This window comes from Nomascus leucogenys, chromosome 6, assembly GCF_006542625.1.
Source record: "Nomascus leucogenys isolate Asia chromosome 6, Asia_NLE_v1, whole genome shotgun sequence".
NCBI classification, from domain to species: Eukaryota; Metazoa; Chordata; class Mammalia; order Primates; family Hylobatidae; genus Nomascus; species Nomascus leucogenys.
The window spans coordinates 104,368,709-104,386,339 of NC_044386.1; the positions used below are offsets into that span (position 1 = coordinate 104,368,709).

General features: G+C 38.9%; 1 protein-coding gene across 1 annotated transcript in view; it reads left to right on the plus strand.

Annotated features, from left to right (window-relative positions):
• Nucleotides 1-17,631, plus strand: part of AKAP13 (A-kinase anchoring protein 13) — a 335,978-nt gene that overhangs the window by 121,121 nt on the left and 197,226 nt on the right. The window contains exon 3 of the mRNA XM_030814959.1: nt 11,667-11,814. Coding sequence (XP_030670819.1) covers nt 11,667-11,814 — 148 coding nt within the window. The remainder of the gene's footprint in view (nt 1-11,666; nt 11,815-17,631) is intronic.

The window sequence follows — 17,631 nt, forward strand, 5'->3', positions numbered from 1 at the left end:
TTGGTCATATTCTTCAAGGTAGAGTTTGGGCATTCATCTCCCTGTACCTAGAGAAGTCAGTATATGTACTAATACAGTATTTATTATATTAGTAATAAATGTATAATTATATTAGTAATACATTTTATTGCTAGTATACAATTATTGATGTAATAATAAAAGGAAATGTTTAAAGGAACAAAATATTTTCAGATATTTTAAGACTCATTTACCTATCAACATTATTTCATATAATGTTTGTATTTTTTTTTTTTTTTTTTTTTTTTGAGACAGATGCTCGCTCTGTCGCCCAGGCTGGAGTGCAGTGGTGCGATCTCAGCTCACTGCAAGCTCCGCCTCCCAGGTTCAGGCCATTCTCCTGCCTCAGCCTCCCAAGAAGCTGGGACTACAGGTGCCTGCAACCACACCCGGCTAATTTTTTGTATTTTTAGGAGAGACGGGGTTTCACCGTGTTAGCCAGGACGATCTCGATCTCCTGACCTCGTGATCTGCCCGCCTCGGCCTCCCAAAGTGCTGGGATTACAGGCGTGAGCCACCGCGCCCGGCCAATGTTTGTATTTTAAAAAATGATCCCAGTAATGGATGGCAGTTCTATATCTATATTTGCTAGCAGTAAGTCATTTGAAAATCCTTTAATTAATGCAGGCTAGCTTTCCACCTAATTATCACAGATGAACAATTATATCTTGTCAAGATTGTATCATCCTGAAAGGCTTTCGTAGTTACCAAGGGTGTTATTAACAATAGGTGGTTAAAATAAAGAGAACTCTGAAATATTTTAAATGGTGTGGAATTGAATGTATCATGAATCTGGAAAGGGATCATTATTTTAGTTTAGCAAATGAGCTTTCTGAAAGATTAGAAATGGGGAACAAGTATTCTAAGTTTTGGCTGCACAGTGCTCACTTGTGACTGCCATTAATAGAGAGAGATATGGCAAATCCCATCTTTTTAGGTGGCACTTGAGTTTAAGTTCCTCTTGGGTCCATAGGGCCATTTCTGGGTTCAAGGCATTAGAATAGATAGATGAAAGATATGTTATGAAAAAACCCACTTAAGGCTAGAGAAAAAAGAAAATTCTGAGTTTGTTGCTTTTTTTCAGACATCTCTCTTCCATTGTTTGTTCTGAGGATTTCTTTTTAAAAAGTCATTCATTTTAATGCTGCAAGTCTTTTATATCCTTGCCTCTTTTGGCTTTGTTGATCCTCTATTCTCTGGTTTCTCCTCTTCTCTGAATGGCCCTTCCTTGTTTGGCCTGTTTCTCTGGATCCATTTCTTCTTACTGCCCTCCTTTGCGGAAACACCAATGTCTAGTCATTGGCTCTCTGTTACCACAAACTCATCTACAGTCAAGGTTTTAGTTCTTTTTTTTTTTTTTTGGAGACGGAGTCTCGCCCTGTCGCCCAGGCTGGAGTGCAGTGACGCGATCTCGGCTCACTGCAAGCTCCGCCTCCCGGGTTCACGCCATTCTCCTGCCTCAGCCTCTCCGAGTAGCTGGGACTACAGGCGCCCGCCACCACGCCCGGCTAATTTTTTGTATTTTTAGTAGAGACGGGGTTTCACCATGGTCTCAATCTCCTGACCTCGTGATCCGCCCGCCTCGGCCTCCCAAAGTGCTGGGATTACAAGCGTGAGCCACCGTGCCCGGCCTTTAGTTCTTAACTTAGTACAGGTTGACTCTCAGATCTGACTGGCCAGGCTAGCCCTTTTTTGGCAGCTTACCCTGTTACTTACCTTTTGGATATAGAATAAGTATAAATATCTATCCTGTCTACCCTGCTGATATATGAAACTTCAGATTCAAAGCCTCATCATCTTATCAGAAATTATTCCCACAAGCCACTAGTTTTCCTTAGAGATACCCTTTTCTCTTAATTCTGCTTCATGCGTACTGTCTTCCAGTCCCATCCAGTCAGTTGTCATATTTCAGCAAATTATTATTATTATTAATCTGAGAGACAAGGTCTTGCCCTGTCCCAGGCTGGAGTGCAGTGGTGTGATCATAGCTCACTCAGTCTGCATCTCCTGGCTCAAGAGATCCTCCCACCTTGGCCTCCCCAGGGGCTGGGAGTACAGGCCCAAATTATTTTTAACAGAATTTTTTTCTCACATTTATTATTTTTTTAGATTGTCTTGCTACCATGGCAGTTAAGCACTTTTTACTTTCTCACATTGTGTTTTTGTATTATTCTCTCTAAACGGTTTCTTTGTCTCTATTCTTTTTCCTTCTTAGGACGTGACTGTGAGAGAAATCTTTCTGGAATATTTGCTGCCTTTAACACCCCCTCACCCCCCATTTTTCTTTCAGTATGTACCACATAAGACTGTGTCTTTTTTTTTCTTCCTCGCCTACACAGGTTCAAGTATGAATCTTCTGGCTTGCCATTAATATTCGGCATAAGCTCATCTCTGCCATCTTTATTTACTCAGTTATGGAACAACTTCCTAATGCTAGATAGGCCTCGTGTGAAGTTTCAAAAGACAGTTCTTGTTTTCCACAAGCCTCAGGTGGTGAAGAGAAACATGTACAGCGCAGTGCACACAATTGCACATCTCTCTGACTTTGTCACACATGTTTGGGCCCAAGCAACCATTGTGTCTGGGTTTGGGTTTACCGTGAGTGTAAGCAGACCTCCTGCTTCTCCTCCCTTCGCCCATCTCCAGACTCTTCCATCTTTCTTGTTCTCAGCACCCTCTTTCTCGTATACCCTGTAGTCCTTCGATATCTGCAACTTGCTTGCTGTGTAACATGTTCCTTCTATCAACAATGATCTCTTTACACGTATCTCTTTTTTCCCCACACCTAACTCTGTCTCCTCTTCTTAACTTCAAGGTCAGGGTATAGAGGAAAGAATACAGACTTAGGAATCCTACTTGGATTTGAATCTCCGCTTGACCCCTTCTAGTTTTTTAAAGGCAAGATTTAAAAAATACTCTCAGCTACAGCTTTCTTATCTCTAAAGTGGAGATAAAGATACCTTGCAGTATTTGCAAAGCACCTCAGTCAGCCCCTCATCTGCAGTAGGCATTCAGAAAATGCAGTAGTATGTGCTGACTCATCTTCCTTTCTCACCTTTACCATACTCCTACAGTGTTGACTGTATGTATGTATGTATGTATGTATGTATGTATGTATGTTTTTGAGATGGAGTCTCGCTCTGTAGCCCAGGCTGGAGTGCAGTGGCACGATCTCGGCTCACTGCAAGCTCTGCCTTCCGGGTTCATACCATTCTCGTGCCTCAGCCTCCTGAGTAGCTGGGACTACAGGTGCCCGCCACCACGCCCGGCTAATTTTTTTGTATTTTTAGTAGATCCGCCCGCCTTGGCCTCCCAAAGTGCTGGGATTACAGGCGTGAGCCACTGTGCCCGGCCCAGTGTTGACTATTTTTGTAATTTTAGTTTAGTGATAAAAATGTCTGTGGTGTTGTATTATTTATTTTTCCTAGGTCCTCGGGTAAAAGGCGCTTGTGTGAGCATGGACAGGCTCCATGCTCTCAGTGTGAGGCTGAAGGAACTTCTACATTTGCTGTTAATGATAGAGCTTTCTCCACATCTGTATTGATAGGGCTTCCCACAACCCCAGCCCTTAATTTATTTTAAAGGCTTTTTACAGTTTTTTGTGGGAAGCCTTGGAGGTTTTACAATTTTTTATCTTTTTGTTTTTAAAACTTTTAATGTGGAAATAATTCCAAAATATTAAAAATATTAAAAAGTAATTTTATAAAAAGTTTTCCAAAAGTAGTACAAAGAATACTCATATATTCTTTACTTAGGACAACATCTGTTGTTAACATCTTACACCATTTGCTTTATCATTTTCACTCTAGGTATTTACCTGTAGGCTAACAATTTTTTTCCTTAATTATCTGTCAGTAAGTTACATGTATCCTGGCTGTTTATTTCTAAAATGCTTCAGTATGTATTTCCTAAAATAGGGATATTCTCCTTTGTAATCACAGCAGGATAGATACTGCTCTTTAGTTGTCATGTCTCTTAGCCTTCTTTAATCTGGAACACGTCCACACCCTTTCTTTATCTTCTATCTTTTCCGGTTTTGAAGAATACAGTGCCCTCTCCTCTTTCTTAATAGACTGTTTCTCATTGCCTGCTGTTTGCTTGTGATTAGGTTGAGGGCTTGCATGCTTGGTCAGAGCGCTGCATAGGTAACCTTGTGTCTTTCTCAGTGTGTGATTCTGGAGACACATCTATCATCTGTCTTTGTTTTGATTAACCTGTTCAGTGTATTGGCAGATTTTGCTGAATGAATACTACTTTTTTTTTCTCTCTTATAACTAATAAGCAGTCTGTGGGGAGACACTTAAAGACTGTGTAATATGTATGCTGTTCCTCCTCAGAATCTCCCTCTGGATTGAGCATTCATTGATAACTTTTTGCCAGAGTGAATCTTTACCATATGTTTGCGCAGTGATAATTTTACTATTCCAGCAATCTGCCCTCTTTTAGCAGTCAGCCCCTGTCATTCTGCGATACTCATAGGAACTCCCTTCTCTGCTCTATAATTTATCTACTGTTATTAATATGGACTCATGACTTCCTATTTGTTAAAAAAATTGTTTATAATTTATTGCTGTTCTTGATTGTTTAGTCTTTAAATTGTCCCAGGTTTGTACAGAGGAAGCCACTTGAGTCTGGCTTCTGTGTCCTTAAGACACGGCCCCATCATTTTTTTGAGCACTTCATTGTTTTCTGTCAAAACAAGATGTTACAGTGTCATCTTATAGATACTCTGACCCAGGCCTGGAATCAGCCAAGTCTCTGAAGGGACTCAGTTCTTTATTGGAGAATGGTATTAGCAACCAATACCTGTGCACTAGATAATGTTCATTGCTACTGAGTGTTCCTCTGTTGTGTAAGCCTTTAATGAAATTGAACACTGGCTGCCATGAGTTGCCAAGTTAAAATGCCATGGCTTTGCCTTTTAGCCTATGGAAAAGTTGTAGCTACCTGTCAGTGTTTGGTTGTTTTAGCAGAGTAATCGGGCAAAGTGTTACCAATTGCCTATCAATTGTGTGTTTAAAGGAGAGAATGAAGATAGTTATGTGAATACAAGCAATGTTGGTTAATGAGATTTTGAGGGTTTTTTTTTTTGGTACTGTAATAATTGCTACCTCATGGAAAGGTAAAACCCTATAATAACAGTCAGTTTTTACTTAGTTTACTTAACTCCTTTGTTTCACTTTTCCCAAATTTGCAGTGGGTATAAATCCTGTCATTTTGTCAGACTGGGAAGTAAATTTGGGAAGGCCTGTGAAACTTTTAAGATTCTGGATTGAAAGGTAGTTTTTGTTATAATTTCACAATTCTCAGAGCCTACAAGAATGTCTTTACATAAAATATGTGACTGCAGGATACACAAAATAAACTCAGAAATCTAAATTTTATACCTTTTAACTTCAAATATTTGATTATAAATTATTTGAGCAGATATTTCTTGGAAACTTTATTCTGAAATAATTTCAAGTTTATAGAAAAGCTGTAAGAATAGAACAGATATTACATCTTATAAACCTTAAGCCCCTATTTTCCAGCTGTTAACATTTTGCCATATTTGCTTAATCATTCTGTCTCTTATCATTTCTTTCCTGAACCATTGGAGAGTAAATTGTAGGTATCACGTCCCTTTACCCCAAACACTTTGTTGCGTAGTTTCTGAGAACAAAGGTGTTCTTTCGTAACCACAGCACAATACCAAAGCCAGGAATTTTAACATTGGTTCCATGTTAATCTGTAAACCTCATTCAGATTTTGCCAGTTGTCCCAATAATATCCTTAATAGCAGCTTGTTTTTATTAAGGATTCACTCCAAAATCATGTGTTGTGTTTAGTTGGCAAATCTTTTTAGTCTTCTTTAGTCTGAAACAGGACCTCAATCTTTGTCTTTTGTTAGTGACATTTTCTGAAGAGTTACAGGCCATTTTTTTACATAGATGCCCCTTCAATTTAAGTTTGTCTGATGTTTTCTCATGACTAGATTGAAGTTATGCATTTTTGTTAGGAACACTATAAGTGATGCCGTGTCCTTAGTGTGTGCTATGTGAAACATGATGTTGGCTTATTTCTCTCTGATTATTTTTACTTTTTTTTTTAATCACTTGATTCAGGTGTTATCTGCCAAAGTTCTGCTTTCCCCTTGGTTATTTATAAGCCATAAGTGAGCATTTCTCCAACATCTTTGTTGTGTTTTTAACAACTTCTTTAACATTTTAAACATCTTTTCTGTTGTCGAATTTTTAAAAACAAAGATGTTAAAAATCGGAAAACTCAGAAAAGCACATGGTGTATTAAAATTCCATCTAGGAATAACTGCCATTAAAGTTTTGGTGTCTCCCTTTCTGTCTTTTCAGATGTAACTTATTAGTCTAGACAAAGCAGGTTTCTCAGTGAATAAAACATGCTCTAATGGGGTGTACATCCTGGCACATTATAATAGTAGTCATTTATTGAATATTATGTGCCAGACACTCGATATAGGTGCTTTCCTTTTGTCAATCACTTAATTCTTCAAAATGACCTTATGAGATAAGGTTGATGATTCTTGTACTCCATTATGGCATAAGGAAGTTAAACAACATACCCCAAGTTAAATAGATATAAAGTGATATACCATACTGTGATAAAGACACAGGCAGGTTGGTGTCAGAGATCATCTTCTTAATTACGGTGATACACTAACAAGTTATAAACTAACAAGTTAACTTAAGGTGGTGATAATACCGAACTGCTGTGAGGAGAACTATGACGACACTGTTACCTATAATCTGTGATGGTTTATACTTGACTCGGTTTTGTCTTACAGCAAGACCTCCATTCTTTGTGTAAGTGGTGATGTCTCTTAAATGGGCCTGCCACGGCCTTCCTTGGTCCTCCCTGTGTAAATTCTCCCCCTTTCCCCTCTCCTTCCCTTCTGCTGACCTGTTCTCAGTGGTGTGCTGGTGTGATTTATATCATTTGCCAATTTCAGTGGTGTAAATACTCCCATAATGGTTGATTTCAGGTATCCATACCACATTACGAATACAGATTTGACAAGAGATGTGAGTTGTGAAGACATGCAGCAGCACGCCATTATGTGGAATTTCTGCTGTCTGGATACAATAGATACAAACCTCCAGAGCATAGAGAATAGTATGTTGTGGTAAATAATTAAAAAGTGATAAGTTTTGAGTATTTATGACATTTGTTTTTAATGCAATTTACTTAGTTATAAGTCTGTATCATGTAATTTTTAATAGTGGCTGTGTTTAACAGCTGTCTTGCAGAATTCCTGAAAATTTAACAATGAGCACTCATGAGCCCACACAAGCCAGCTCCAGTATACCACTGTGATTTCTTTGCTGCTCACCGGGCCCACCTTTGAAAATCTATGGCTGACACGTTCTTACTATCTAAGATGACATCGGTGCCATCCTGTCTTTCACCTTTCCTCCTACAGGGCTTTCTATTTCATTCTCCTAATCCATATCTACTAACTTCCCTGTTCAAAGCCCATTTCTTTCCATTCATCCCTGCACTGTAATTTGACTCTTCTCATCCCCCAAATACCTTTCCCTTTCCCATCGCACTTTTTTGTTTTCATCAAGTTACTTTTCCCAGTTAAAGGAAAGCCTCAGACCACTAGTATCTTGGGACATGGAGAGTCTCCCAGCAAGATGTTGGGTCTCATGAAGTGAGGAAATCTTTGGTCTAGAAAAGGAAACTATGTTCTTAGAATTCCAGGGTAGAAATCTAAGTGAAAAAAATTTTTTAAGCTTAATATATAAAGGAAGTTACAGTGCCATTATTATAGTACATAGCTACTCTAAGAATTACTTCAGGATGGGGAAAAGTGAGACCGTGGCTACCTTTTAAAATCCCATTTTAAAGTAACTCTTTTATAAAAACCTGTTTTTATTTGCAAGTAAGTGATTTGATAGGTGATATTTTAGATCACAGTTTATTTATATGGGAGTGGGGGGGCGCTAACCTATATTTACAGAATAAGGCCTAGTATAGACGTCTTTTCCATTAGTTTTTGTGTCATCTGTCAGCAAAACTAATTAGGACCCTGAAAAAATTATCAGTTTCAGGGATACATTTCTCACTAATGAAGAAACATGGAAAATATCTGTGTAAGGGGATCACACTGTTTCTTAAGTTCAGATTATTGGAAGAGGGTGGTGATGTAGGTGTTTACTCTTCCTGAGGTTGGGTCAAACTAAAATGATAATTGAGAATGTCTTGAAAATTGCCCTTGTTAATAAGTTGATCTATTTTATGTTATTTAGAAACATGGCAGACTTGCTCACTGTGTAGCCAGACTGGTGTATCTATTTATTCTGTAGGCTGGTCTTTCCCAGGTACAGCAGAGTAATTTATTAATACCAGGGTATTCTTTAAGGATGGTAGGATTAAAGCATCATGACAAAAATTGTTACCTAGATCTGTTTTTCCTTGTTATTTTTTCATCACCATTCTACTCATTTAATCTTTAAAAGCCATCTCAAGTAATAGTAGGTACCTGGTTCTGCTGGGGTAAAATGGGAGTTAGTGGCTGAAATGCAGCTTGTTATTTGCTCTCAGTGACTTTAGCAGTGTGCAGAGAATACTCCTTCAAGTTCAGAGAAAACAGATATTTTTAATTCCAGGTGCCTTTGGAATCTAAATTTCAAGAGGCTTTGAAATGAATCGAGCTTCTGCATTCTCTTCTATTGAATATTTTGGGCATAAGGTAGTGTGACTTTATATTAAAAACAAACAAACAAAAAACAACAAAAAAACTACAGACCAGGTACAGTGGCTCATGCCTGTAATTTCAACATTTTTGGCAGGCTGAGGCTGGAGGATCGCTTGAGTTCAGGAGTTTGAGACCATCCTGGGCAACGTAGGGATACCTGATCTCTACAAAAAATTTAAAAAGCCAGAAGTGGTGGCACATGCCTGTTGTCCCAGCTACTTGGGAGGCAGCAGGGGGAGGATCACTTGAGTCCTGGAACTGGAGGTTGTGGTGAGCCCTGATTGTAACACTGCACTCCAGCCTGGGAAACTAAGTGAGACCCTGTCTCAAACAACAACAAAAACCCAATTAAAGGTATGAAAGCAATTTAAAACTTACTTGTTTTACAATTTAAAACTTACTTGTCAGGAGGTTCATATTGAAAGCATTGCTAAAAGGATTTCATCTGCCTGTAATTAGCCACCTCCTCTGTCCCCGAAGGAAGGCCCAGACTTCACTAGTATCTTGGGGCACCAAGAGTCTCCCAGCAAGATGTTGGGTCTCATGTGAGGACAAAATTCTTGATCTTGAAAAGGAAGATATATTCTTAGAATACCAGGTTAGAAATCAAAGTGAATTTTTTTTTTTTTTTTTTTTTTTTGTAAAAGTCCAGATAGTAAATAATTTAGGCTGTGGGCTAAGTTCTCACGTACTCATTACCTTCTATGGCCCATTGTAGTGCAAAACTAGCCATGGATGGTGGGTAAATGAATGGGTTGGGTTCAATTAAACCTTTATTTATTGACAGTGAAATTTGAATTTCATGTAATTTTCACATTAAAAGGATTAAAAGGCTTTCTTTCTTCCCTAACCCTAACCCCCACCCCTGCAAAATATAAAACAGCAGGGGATGGTGGGAGGCTGGAATTGACTTGTGGGTCACAGTTTGTCAACCTAGTCATAGTTTGTCAACCTGTGCTGCAAAGGATGGAACTTTTCATTTGTACTTTTTTCAGGCTATGAGGATATTTCAGTACCTTGAGAAATTGACTAACATCTTTTTAACTGGTTGCATCACGCCAAAGAAGATTACACATTTTACCAGGCTAAGCTTTTCAGAAATGTTTCCAAGAGAGAGTCTTATAAACAAGACAAAAGTCTAATTCTGAGTAGTAACTGAAGTCAGAGATAATTCTGTTTTACCAGCTGTGATATTCCTTGGATTAGGATACTGTTGAATGCTCCACTGTGCTAGTCATAGTAGTAGTCATGGACCCACTGGAGCGTTGTTTGTTAATAGACCTGGTTCCTAGGTTTGACTTGATGATTTTTGCTTTTCAGTGTTTAGTAAAAAACTACCTTCTGCTCAGTTCTGCTGCTGGGCTTAGTAAATTGTGACCACAGGGTGGTATGTTTCTCTTGTTGGCTTTAATTGTTGCTAAAATCGAAAGGAAAAATATTCTGTACGTAATGAGAATTTACTCCCCTAATTATGATGCTAAAATGGTCCAGCCTTCTCTAGATTGATTTTTCTATAGTGCATTATTAAGATTTATATAGTATTAAATCTCAGTGCTTTAAACCTTGATGCTTTGTAATCTTTTGTTATGGTTACAACAGGAATTATATAGTTCGTAATTGGGAGAATGCTAGTAATTAGGACTGTATTTCATAGAATATATTTAGCTACTGGCCTTGATTTAAAAAAAAAATCAATATATAAAAACTACTAAAGAGTATTTGTGGCCAGGTACGGTGGCTTACTCCTGTAATCCTAGCACTTTGGGAGGCTTAGACGGGTGGATCATCTGAGATCAGGATTCGAGACCAACCTGGCCAACACGGCGAAATCTTGTCTCTACTAAAAATACAAAAAAATTTAGCTGGGCTAAAAATTTAGCTGGCGGTGGGTGCCTGTAATCCCAGCTACTCAGGAGGCTGAGACACGAGGATCGCTTGAACCTAGGAGTTGGAGGTTGCAGTGAGCCGAGATCACGCCACTACACTCCAGCCTGGGCAACAAGAGGGAAACTCCGTCTCAAAAAAAATCAACTGAAAGACAAAGATGTCTTACCTTCTAATAGTTGCAAAGTCATAGACAAAGTTATTGGCCCAAGATTTTTGTCTGATTTTTTTTGGGATTAATGTAGGGGTGGATAAAGAAGAGTAGGAATGCCAGATGGTCAGGAAATACAAATTATTAGAAAAGCAGCCTCCTATTGAAATAGGTTAAAGGTATTACAGACTGAGAGTTGAACGTGTTCCAGGAGCTTTCCTATAACAGTCATGTGTTGTTGAAACTATGGGGATATGTTCTGAGAAATGTGGTATTAGGTGATTTTGTTCGTTGTGCAAACATCATAGCATATACTTACACAAACCTGGATGTTGTAGCCTGCTATGCACTTAGGCTGGAGCCCAAGCTCATCTTCTTTGCACTCTACCCTTTCCAGGCAAGCTTATTGCTGGAGAATGTATGGACTTGGTAATGATTTATGGGATATAGAATTTAGAGAATTACTGTCAACTGGAACACAGGAGTTAGGGAGCATTCTGAGTATAAGGATGTGATCATTTATTATACCCCTCCATCCTCTCTGCCTTATTTTTGGGTTTTCTTCTATGTCTCCCCCGCCCCTCCCCTTTTTAACCCGTTCATCAAGTGAAGTTTTCCTTTATCTTGTTGGTTAACTTATTTGTCTAATCACCTCCACTAAAATTTAAGTTTAAAGAAGAGAGAGTGATCTTATTTTCAGGTTCATTCCGTATTGTGAATGCCTAGATGATTGCCTGGTGCATAAGTGTTCAATCTTTATACTTGTTTCAACTTACCAGAATGGGGGCATGGTTTAGATGATACATTTGATTTTCCCTTAAATATGATGTTTGATAACGATAGGCTACGAAGAGGAACCTTACTAATGTAAACTTGCTGTATTGTTTCCTTTCCTAGGGTGATTGTGTTGTTACAGTGCTGCTTGCTGAAGAGGACAAAGTTGAAGATGATGTAGTGTTTTACTTGGTATTTTTGGGTTCCACCCTCCGTCACTGTACAAGTACTCGGAAGGTCAGTTCTGATACATTGGAGACCATTGCTCCTGGTAAGTATTTGAATGGGGTCCTTACTAGCTTTTCCTAGTTCTTAAACCCTTTTATTCTATGTTTATTAGTATAGAGTGACAGGAAGAGTGAAGTGTAGACAGTGTAAAAAAATTTATTAGTTTATAAAGCAGTTCGAATATCTGGTCCTGCTGGTATTGGAGCAGATTGCCAGTTTTTTATTGCTGTGCCATTTTATGTATATTACTGTTATGTCAGCCACCTACCAAATTCTGTAAATTATAGCTTATTTAAGAACTGGGATTATGACAGTTGAAAGCTGTATTTATCCTCCTACTTGGCAAAAATGATGTTGAAAATTCAAGGATTTAAAGATTCTAGAGAGTCTCTAGGTATATTATTTCCAAATTTTTATGGACAGGAAATAAAAGAAGGCAGTCAGCGTAGATACCGATTTCTTTTCTGAAGTGTATTAGATATCCTTCCTTGTAACCCACAGCTCCAGTCATCTTGTTTCCTGTGATGTATATCATATCAGAAAGGCTTCTCTGGAACTTGAGGTCTGCTCTCTAGCAGGTACCATCCAGTATCACCATCGCTGAACATTTATTATGTGTTGGTGATGGGGAGAAACAGCTTCTTAACCTAGGTATAATCGATCAGTCTGTGACTCAGTTCTCATTAGGAAAGGAATTGAGGTAATTTTTATAAACATAATACTTCCTATAATGGGAACACTTTAGGGTTAAAGTTCGAGGGCTGTGTGTTTATATACCTGTGTGTGCATATATATCTAGAAAGGGCATATAAGTAGATACAAGGAGACTGCAAGCAGATATAAGGGAAAAGGCAAATATAACAAGCATGGCCTGTGTCCTGTGATCCTCAGTCACAAATCCCAACAAAGTCTGTTCTATTGGTGGAGAGGGATGTACCTGGAAGCCCTTACGCCTTTACTGGTAAAGTCCTTAAATTAGGATGGCAGCAGGCAATTACTTTCCCAGAGTCACTGAACTTGTATGACAGCCTGGAGCTCTGAAGTTTATACCAGATCCTTCTACATTGTCCTCAGCCTACCTTTCTGAGCTCTAGTTCTCATTTCTTCCCTTGGCTTTTATTCTAGTACCTCTTTATATATGTCTATATAAGTACCCTTGCCCTGCCTACCCAAGCCAAGCAGAATGAGTATTAGACTCTGCTCCTTTCCTCTAATTTGGTCCGAATCCTCAGAAATCATTCCTGACCCCTTTGCTTTGGCCCTGGAGTCCTACCTAGTACCTGGCTTTTCTTTCGTTTTCTACTAATCATCTCTCCTCTTAGCCACATTCCAGTATTTTCCATCATGCTTATGAGGTCAGATAACTCCCCCCTTCCCATTGGCCTGAACGTTCTGCTTCCCACCTGAATTTAGTCAGATAGCTGATGAGGTGCCTCATCACAGCAGAGGTAACAAAAGAATTAGAGTCCTTGAAAGACCTTCTTTTACCTCTGGAAGGCCAAATGCAGAGTAAGGCAACACTTTAACATGTGAGCCTTTATATGTGTGCAAGGGTACCAGTGAGATCCTTAGCTGGTGTAGTAGAAACTCTATTAACTAAGCAAAGGAGATTCCTGACCGGACCCTATTGCTCTACTTATCACATATGAGATTTTTCTGGTTACTTGTCTTTTTTAGCTACTGTCATTTGGCTTAGTTTGGTAATTTATTGTGGATGGGTAGAGATAGAGGCGTTTTGGGGGTTAACTTGTTTTGCATTTCTTGTTTATATCATGGGGTAAATTCTTTAGCCTGGACCTAAACTTCTTTAAATCTGCCTTTGTGGACTTAGACTTGTGCCTTCCCTTCCTTCAGGCCCTTACTCAGTATCACCTCCTCAGTGGGGCCTTTCCGTCCAGCTCATAAAAATACACAGCTGCCTCCTCTCCACATTCCCTACCCCCCTTTCCTGCTTTATTTTTCTCCATTGCACTTTTCAACTTCTCACATACATTTTGCTTATTTATCTTATTTATTTTCTATCTGCCCCAACTAAAGTGTCAGCTTTATGAGGACAAGGATCTTTGTTTGGTTTCTTCACTGGTATATGCTAAGAAGGCTGTTCTAGGAAACTGTCACTTGATAGAACAACGTTTCTACTGTGTCACACATCCGGCTTCCCAGAAGCTGCTCTTCTAGAAAGATGTGTATGTATGTGAATACACTCACACTCACACGTAACCCTCCTCCCTGCCCCCCTTTTTTGTTTTTTAATAAATTCAAAAGGAGTCTCTGGCTTCTTGAGTTGCATTGTTAGCTTGGAGAAGGAGTCCGATGATTTTTGTGTATCACTTAGCTGCATTGATAGCCTCAGATTTCCCGTTTGCTGAGGGCAGTGCTAGATTAGTCAAGAATCTGCATAGAAAGTCCAGTCTTCGTGGAAAGTCCGTGCAGTGCACTGTGCATCCCAGTTCCTGGATCAATGTACATAGTCTGTTTGTTGCAGCAGCTACTGCCTGCAGGGATGTCTCTGCAGTCTTTGTGCTTACGTGTGGGACTAGCTCTGCAATTTCTAGTCATTTTGGTTAAGAGAAGAAAAAGAGCTTTGTGCCTTGTTCTTGCCCCCCGGCCCCCACCCCAAGAAGGAGTCTTGCTCTGTTGCCCAGGCTGGAATGCAATGGCACGATCTTGGCTCACTGCAACCTCTGTCTCCTGGGTTCAAGCAATTCTCCTGCCTCAGCCTCCTGAGCAGCTGGGATTACAGGCACACCACAATGCCTGGCTAAATTTTGTATTTTTAGTAGAGATGGGGTTTCACCATCTTGGCCAGGCTGGTCTTGAACTCCTGACCTCGTGATCTGCCCACCTCGGCCTCCCAAAGTGCTGGGATTACAGGCGTGAGCCACCGTGCCCGGCCTCTTCTTGCTTTTATTATTATTTTTTTATTTTTCATGTTTCATCCAGATTGCTGGCTCTGATTTTTCTTTGAGTTCTCTGTATGTTTCACTGTGTGTGTGTTTTGTAACATTTTAGTTTTTCCTAAAACCAAAGGATTGATTAACCTTCAAAAGGCAGCTACTTTTTGATGTTAGTCTGTAACCTTTTATCAAATCAATATTTCCCTAAATAGAGTTGACACGTAGACATTCTAAATTATCTCCTAATAAATTGTTTTGACTTTGGATATTGAAATTGCAGGCCCATCTCCCACCCATCTCAGTTTTCTCTCTTTTTTTTGCGTGTTTTGTAATAAGTCCTACAATGAAGTGTGTGTGTCTGTCTGTCCCTCCCTCCTGCTCGCTTTCCCCATTCCCGTGTGTGTGTGTGTGTATGTGTGTCTATGTGTAATTACAAAGAAGTTGTAAAGGCCTTTTAAAGTAGTTATGATGTGATTTCCCCTCCGTTTTAAAAATAAAGTATTTTAAGCATAAGTAGTAACATCTTAGAGGGCAGGTAGGTGGAGACTTTGACTTTCTACTTTATCTATCTTTAAATTTTTTTTTTTTCCTGGGACGGAGTCTTGCTCTGTCGTCCAGGCTGGAGTGCAGTGGCACGATCTCGGCTCACTGCAAGCTCCGCCTCCCGGGTTCACGCCATTCTCCTGCCTCGGCCTCCGAGTAGCTGGGACTACAGGTGCCCGCCACCACACCCAGCTAATTTTGTTGTATTTTTAGTAGAGACAGGGTTTCACCACGTTAGCCAGGATGGTCTTGATCTCCTGACCTCGTGATCCACCCGCCTTGGCCTCCCAAAGTGCTGGGATTACAGTTGTGAGCCACCACGCCCAGCCTGAATTGTTTAAATGTTTACAGTGAGCATGATATTTTTATGATACATAGTAATTTTCTATGAAAACATTCTGAAGGCTGAAAAGAATGTCCTGTCTTTTGAAAATAAATCCATCTTTGTGCTGATAAACCCTGGAGGCTAACCAAAGCTTTATAATAAAATATTACATTCAAAACACCTATGAAAGTGGCTAGTTCAGGAATATAATTTGCCTTGAAACATAGCTTGAGATGGAAATATACTTCTAATAATGAAAGGTGTTGCCTTAGTAATAAATGAAAGTAAAATATTCCATTATTGTCTCTTCATAGTAAACAAATACAACCCTAAATGACATTTTAATTAACCAGTGATTTTTCTTGAGAGATAAAGCTGAGATTTGGTTTTTTAAGACCTATGTAGGATTGGCAAATAGTGTACAAAATGTGGACATCCTTTGAAGATAATTGTTGGGGTGGGATGGGGGCATAGAGCACTGTTTTATTGTGTTCGTTTTTATTAATGAAACTGAATTTAGACCAAGCAGTGATTTCAGAGTGGAAGATGGAACAGGATGTTTAGCAGGTTTTGTATACTATTTTTGTAAAAGGCTTTGGTGCAGAATCTTTCATAAAATCTTTTTCAGCATGTCTGTTATTTATTTTTAGAATTCACAGCAAGGGTTCTTGTTTGAAGAACTACAAACCTTTATTGACTCCAAATTTGACTCAGCTCTTTTATATTTTCCTTTTCTTTTTCACTGATAAGGGAAGGTACTTTATAAAGTAGATTTGTCATTAAAAAAGAAAAATACATTTACCTGGTCAGAAGTTCTTTTGGGTTTAAAGAAAAAAATTGCAGCCCAGATTGCAACAAATGGTCTGAGTTATAATATGTTATGTCTTTCTTTTTCTTTCTCTTTTTTTTTTTGTTTTGTTTTGAGGCAGCGTCTCACTCTTTTGTCCAGGCTGAAGTGCAGTGGCACAATCACAGCTCACTGCAGGCTTGACTTCCCAGGCTGAAGTTATTCTTATACCTCAGCCTCCCAAGTAGCACTTACCATCATAAGTGGCTAATTTTTGTGTGTGTGTGCAGAGATGATGTCTCCCTGCGTTGCCCAGGCTGGTCTCAAACTCCTGGGCTAAGTGATCCTTCTGCCTCCACCTAGCAAAGTGTTGGGATTACAGGCGTGAGCCACCATGCCTGGCCTCTTTCATTTCTTGTGAACCAAGAATTACTTTCCAGCAGCAGATGTCCAGTATGACCAAATTGAATAGCATATTTGAAAAGAAGTTGTAGACTTTTAATTTAATGGGCTTAATTAGAGAATTCTGACACCCCCCATCTCGCAGCCTGGCCCTGCCCCTCGCAACGCCTGTCAAGGTAATCAGTTATTTTTATTGGACTTTTTCTAACAGTCTCCTTATTCTGAAATACTCTTACTATAAAGCTATCTCTAGACAGATGAGATTTTATATTCTTTTTTTCGTTATAAAGTGATTGCTTTATTCATTTTAATTTAAATATATATAAATTTTAATTTAGATACATGTATGTAATATGCATAACAATGGATCCACAAAAGGAGAGAGAGAATAATGCTGTGTAAGACTACATTAAATTAGTAAGCATCTGAAGTAGATTGTGATAAGTTCTATGATATATTCTGACATGTTAATTCTTAGAGCAATCACTTATGTAACAAACCTGCACATTGTGCACATGTACCCTAAAACCTAAAGTATAATAATTAAAAAAATAAAAAAATTAAAAAAAAAGTTTAAAGTAAAATAAATAAATAAATGTTTTAATGTAATTTATGTTTTTTACTATATATTTATATTATTTCCTTAGTGAGATTTTATATTCTACAAAACTTAAATTACTGTCCTAATGCTACTTAGTACATATAGTGGTTATACTGGAAAAACAGAGTGAGAACTAGTTGAAGAGGAAAAAAATCTGTTATCTACTGTCCTTAGTTGTAAATTTTTTTTTTTTTTTTGAGAGGGTGTCTCACTCTGTTGCCCAGGCTGGAGTGCAGTGGTGCAATCTCTGCTCACTGCAAGCTCCACTTCCCGGGTTCACGCCATTCTCCTGCCTCAGCCTCCCG